The sequence below is a fragment of the Morchella importuna genome (assembly GCF_003444635.1).
Source record: "Morchella importuna strain M04M26 chromosome Unknown Morimp01GS080, whole genome shotgun sequence".
Lineage (NCBI taxonomy): Eukaryota > Fungi > Ascomycota > Pezizomycetes > Pezizales > Morchellaceae > Morchella > Morchella importuna.
Window position 1 is genome coordinate 22,086 of NW_025763476.1, and position 5,968 is coordinate 28,053.

Consider the following 5,968-nt stretch of genomic DNA (forward strand, 5'->3'; position numbering starts at 1 on the left):
CTACAGGGCATAAAGGGCAACCCCAACGGCTGCAACAGCACCGAGGACAAACTGTCCAGAGCCGGCGGACAGCGCACCGGCGCCGCTCTGGTCGAGCACACCGTTTCCGTTGCTGTTTGAGCTTCCGGAAGAGGTACCAGTGTCTGTTGACGTTGACCCACCGGATGATGAGGAGGTGGAGGAGGATGAGCTGCCGGTGGAGGTTCTAGTGCTAGTGCCAGAGCCAGAGCCGGAAGTTGAGGTTCCGCCGCCAGTAAGGGTACTGCACCCATCCACGACAGCAGTGCTGTATGTTGCGGCATCGGAGGCGTTCATAACGCCGGTGGTAACCATGCAGGACATGCAGCTGTTTTCGCAGATGATACGTTAGCATTTGTCCTATACCAGTGAGGTTCCTCTCTCATGGGAGAGAGAGGGACGGCGGGATGATTGGGAATCACATACTCTTTGTAGTTCTCTATAAAGCTATCAAGGCCGCACATGCACGTAGTCTGGCTTATCGTTGGTACATCGGTCGAAGTTATGCTCCAGCCGCACGTGTCCGCGGTACTGGCCAGTGCAAGACATTGGTTGCAACTCGAGCTCGAGAAGTCCTGTGGCGATGGCATGGCAAACGCTGCCACAGACCCAACCAAGCTAAGGGCCACGGGGAGGATGAAGGTCACGGATGGGTAATGCATTGTGTTGGATGTGGGTTGGATTGAGTTGATTGAGCTGCAATGAAGAACAGATGAATAGACCGAGGTGAGGTGACTGAAGAATATCTCGGACTTGGGGGGATGGGGGACTTGGGGGGGTGTTTATATAGTTGTAGTTGGGGGTGCATGTTCCCCCCGATACGAGAAGTTGATGTTCATGAAACCAACCTTAACCTTAATCTTAGTTGGGGGGACACGGAAGAAGAAAAGAAAGACACTATGTATAATATGTACTCTACCCTGGTAACATACACCCTGTCCCTGTGTCACATAGAACCATCCGTGCACCCTTGATCAACAGGACAGTAACAGTATCTGCTTAGAGTCAATAGTGACATTGCCTCGTGATCTTCCTACCGTAGACTTGTTATTGAATTGGACACATACTCTAACAACAAATTGACTGTTCGTGTCTGCATATGGGGCTGTGGCAGCCAGTGGACGGGAAAATGGGATACACAAAGCTTGAGGCAGGGGAGAGAGCGTTACACACGCCATGTCGCACAAACAACCGAGCGCCAAGGATAAAGGGGGTGCGAGTACCATGCTAGATTGGTGTTTACTCCTGGCGAAAACATCTTTTCCGAGATCCGACAGAGGGTTATCGTGGGTAAAATAGAGTGTTTACTGGGTTATAGGGGTTAATTGCTCATGAGCGTATCGGTGCTGGGACCTTAGAGTACTTTATGGGCACAGAGGAGTAGAGTAGAGCAGTCGAGTGTAAAGTGCCTTAATTAATGCACCCTGGTATTGTCCTCCTCTACTCTTAGCTAGTCTACTCTGTGAAGTTTTAACTGATCTTGTAGAGTACCATGTATGCCGGCCTGTTGCATATATGGGATATTGAGGACGGGCACAGTTGCTTAATGACTCACAGGCTTTGTTTGATTGTTTGTCCGCTTAATTTGGCACTGCAAGGAAAGTTCCGTCTTGGCCCTGTGTGTTCCTGTGTCTCGCGGGGGAGGAGGCTGAGTTGTCCAGTTCGATCCTGTTTGTCTTGAACTACAGCTTACCCTCAAAAGAACCAGAAAATGCAAGTAACGGAAACAGGGATTATTTGTATGAGAGAACGACGCCACTCCATACAAATTATCCTTGCCCTGAGCAACTGCATTTTCTGGTTCTTACGCTGGTAAGCGTGTACATTTACATACAGAAAGGCCAGCCTAGGAATAGCTATAGGGGGCACGTAGGGTGACTACGGAGAGTAAAATAGAATGGTTATTGACGGACATTACCAATGAGCGGGGAATTTTCGACCACTGGGTCCAGGGGCCGACACTCCCACAGTTAAGTGGATAATTACATAATCCGGGAAAGTAATTGTAAAAGGGCATGTTTCATGGTTAACTTCCGCGGCGCAGGTTCGACGTCATGGAACTTGCACATTCTACTCGCTTTTATTCAGCTTTGTGCACTTTGAATTCTGGAGCGACAAGGTGAACCGGGACCCACCATTTAGAGGTACATTCAGCCCCACCACATGTGGAAATTGCGTGTTGAACGCTGATACATGCATAGATAGGAGACATTTTATTATCATAAATAAGCTTTTGGTTTGAACGGACTTGGAAGGCGAAGCTTTTGACACAATAGTCGTAACTATCTAGGTATTTATTTCCGGTGGTGGTCAGTACTACAGTGGAGGAGGCAATCTAGATTCGGGTCGAAACCCTAACCCATTGAACTTATACCGTTGTCTAACCTCTGGCGCTGCAAGTTTCTACTCGCACTTCGTGGGGCTGGGGCTGTAGGAAGAGGTAATCCTGTGCTTTGGTAGCATACCCAGAGCTGGGCACGATTGGATCCCAGCAAGGCTGAAGACTATGTAGGCGTAGCTATGGTGGTTTTTTTGCAACTGCATATGGGAAGAGTGTACTGTCGTTCACGGGGTATTGGCGGATACTGGGTGATGGTGGACAGGGCAAAAAAGAGACAGCCAAACCAACCTTTACCTGCAATTCGCCAATACCCCCTGAACGACAGTAGTTGGTTCTTATCACATATGTCCCATGCCATGCGACAAATCTAGCCCATCCGATAACGGTTGTGAAGCTATAGGTCTCGTCCTATGGTTGTCAAATCAATTGCATATTAAGCTGGGGAAGGGAGCTGGAGATGGTGTCAAATAACGGGAATTTGAAAGAATAACCAGCCAAGACGTCACACTGTAGTGGTTGCGAAGAGGGGGCCATCAAGTTTCTTTATTACTGCCTAGTGGGAACCAGGTGTGTGGGTACTCTGGTTTCCATATATATCACGACCACGGAAGTGCACGTGTGCATAAATGTATGTATGTATGTATGTATGTAGTTAAAATTAGTAGAAATATGCAGCTCTTGTTGTACGAGCGGCCAGGTGCGGAGCGTGGTGTAACGTGTAGCATCGCTAGTATCCAGCTAGTTGGTTGATATCTAGTGCTGGATTTCAGTGCTCATGTCGCCGTTGCATTAGTGAGTACCGACATGGTATTGGTAATTAAAGGACAACCAGATAAGAGGACGGGTAGGTGCCAGACCTATATACTGGCCATGCATGATCAGCATCGTTACTGATGTGTTTAGGGAATCCAAAGATAGGTTTCATCAATTGATTAAGCTGCTCTAAGCTGTTATATTAGGGTGTTGGGTGAACTTAAGGCCCCTTTGGCTGTAAGTCAAAACGGAGTTACAAGAGGAGGATTTGTATGGCAACCACATAACTCCATTTCATTTTCTTCAAAACTCCATTTTGGCAGAGATGTTTGTGTTCGGGCAGCTAATTTTGTAACTCCGTTAAGGCGTTGAAACGGAGTTTTTGAAAAGTAGGGGGTACCTACTTCTTTTCAGCTCCGTTTCGCTCTTGCAGTCATTGCAACCAAAAAAACCAACGTTAACAACCATTAAAAATCAGGTGTTTGGCAACCTAAATAAATCCAAACTCCATTTTGAAAAAGCTCCGTTTATCCTCTCCTCACGGAGCAGCTACAAAACGGAATTTCGACACCTCCATAACAGCCAAACGGGCCCTTAGAAATTTACCGTATCCGGGAGTCGATCCAAGCCTAATTAATGTCCACAGCAAAATAATCAAATGAGTTGTTGCTGGGAGTTGATATTGTAGTAGTCACATCTTGTATAGACGCATGCGTACTACACCTCCGCGTTTAATTCTCCGCCACAACGACGCCAAGCTTTAGGATACGAGTGATAATTCATGATCTGCACCTTCTCTCGCTCTACCAAGATTAGAGCGCCCAAGCTCCCCACAAAAAAAATTGTAAAAAGTCCGTTGCATATCCATACCACCGAGGATATTTTGTAAATACCGGATTAGAATCGAATCCTGCTGGCTGCCGCGGGTCAGGGCCGGCCCCACCAATCATGATGCCGCCATAGCGTCCATAGATTGTTGGAAATACCCCATTACTCGGTTTCGAGTTGAGAGGATATAATTTTGAAAATATTGGTCTTTCATGAACCTTATGAGTATTTCTGTTTGCTGGAGCAGGAAACCCTAACCCTGGTGACAGTTAACGATGCTTTTTTGTTTTTTTGTTTAGTTCGTTAGTTGGGCGGTTAGCGGTGATTTGGGTGGTGTATACTTCAGAAATTCACTCAAGACACAGCTTAGAATATGGAAATATCGAGGAGCCAGAGAAGTGTTGATACCTCAAACTCAAATCCTGATATTTCGTTACTTTCGGGGATAGGATTTACTGGAAATTAATCTTGTTTGAATGTTCATATATATATATCGTGCCGGTGATTCTCTCGACCATTGTGTTATTGAAGAACGGATATTGGATTGATACCCATGATAGAAGATACAGCAGGTTGATAGCACTATTACGAGAGGTGGATACGTATCCGTATATCATGGCTCCCTCCAATTATATACGTTCTATAAAGAGAATATGCAACACTTGAGGATTCATCCGAGTCTATGTAAGAAAGATCGTTACAGGACATGCCAACAACTAGAACACCACTCGTACCCCTAGAAGAAACCCATGCCCGAGCAAATATCATCTTTCCAGGACCTCAGCTGACGCTGTGCCTAAATTAAACATTATCCAACTCCTCTCTGGTGTTAGTGATGAACGTGGAGTGAAATACTTCTGGAATAGCCCTAGTGGTAGGTACGTTGATGAGTTAAGCCCTTGCGGTGGCGGTTATTGGTCCCTAGTATCCCAGGGTCATAGAAAGTACGAGGGTGAGAGCTTTTTGGAAACAATTGTTAACCTCTAGTGGGGTTATATATGTAGGAGATGTGAGAGGCGGGAGAAAGAGGCAATGCTCCTTCTGTTTCACAAGACATCTCTGAAATTCGATCTCGAACAACAGCGTGTCTGCTAGGGTATAGAATTCTTGGATTGATCATGAGCGGAGCTTCTGACCAAAAGTAAAACGCCTGAAAGAGTGCTGATCTGTATATGTCCTCACCCTATCTTTCTAGATGTAAAACACAGATTAGTTACGTCAATAACTATTTCAACACATAGCTTAGATGTCTTAACACGTTGTAGTTTCCCTCTTCATTTCCGGATCGCCCATTACTAAATTGTACTTATTGGTACTGTGGATTCCCGGCGCCACCGACTGAAGTTACGGCAATCTCGCACCACTTCGAGTCTGAATCCGTTTTGATTGAAGTTATATCCTCCTTTTCTCCATGTAGCGCCGTCTACACATCTTTCGTAGGCTTCTGGAAGCTACCCACTGGAGCTCTCTTAGTGAAGGAGACATTAACAAAATTTGAACGCTTGCGGGAAAGACTCGAGCCTGGTTCGATAAAGCTGGGTGAGCTGAGATACCTATGGAGCTAGGAGAAGAGAACTCAAGGTCTCGTCAAAGGCCCTGGAAAGATTTGTAAGCCCAAATGTGGAGGCCGGGAAGGTTAAATCCACCCGTCATGAGTAACAGGTTTGGCGGGAAAAGGGGCGCGGCGGATCAATAGGTATTGAAAGAGTGTAGATGCTTCCGTGCTAATATAATGAAGCTTCGAAGAGAGAACTACAAGTTGCGAATATCAAGGTGAGGGCGGCTGATCCATTTCATGGTTTCTGGCGGAGATTAGTGCGGCGAAGTCAGGATTTGAGTGGGATAAGTTTAAGTGTTGTTTGGGTATTAGGTGATCTATAAGACTCCGTATACGTATATGTTAGAGAAAAGTATGTAGGAGAAGTGAAGTAATTGATCGTGTTTATTCTAGCTAAGGGGGAATGCCCCGTATTTATACTAAAGAGAGGTAGTACAAAAGAGATACAATGAGTCATAGACGTATAAGTA

At 46.0% G+C, this 5,968-nt stretch overlaps 1 protein-coding gene across 1 annotated transcript; it reads right to left on the reverse strand.

Annotated features, from left to right (window-relative positions):
* Window positions 1-680, reverse strand: LAJ45_11642 (uncharacterized protein; the record flags this gene model as incomplete). Its single annotated transcript, XM_046121124.1, has 2 exons — window positions 1-346; window positions 445-680. 2 exons carry the CDS (start codon window positions 678-680, stop codon window positions 1-3), a joined length of 582 nt encoding a protein of 193 aa, XP_045965677.1.
* Window positions 681-5,968: the final 5,288 nt, after the last annotated feature.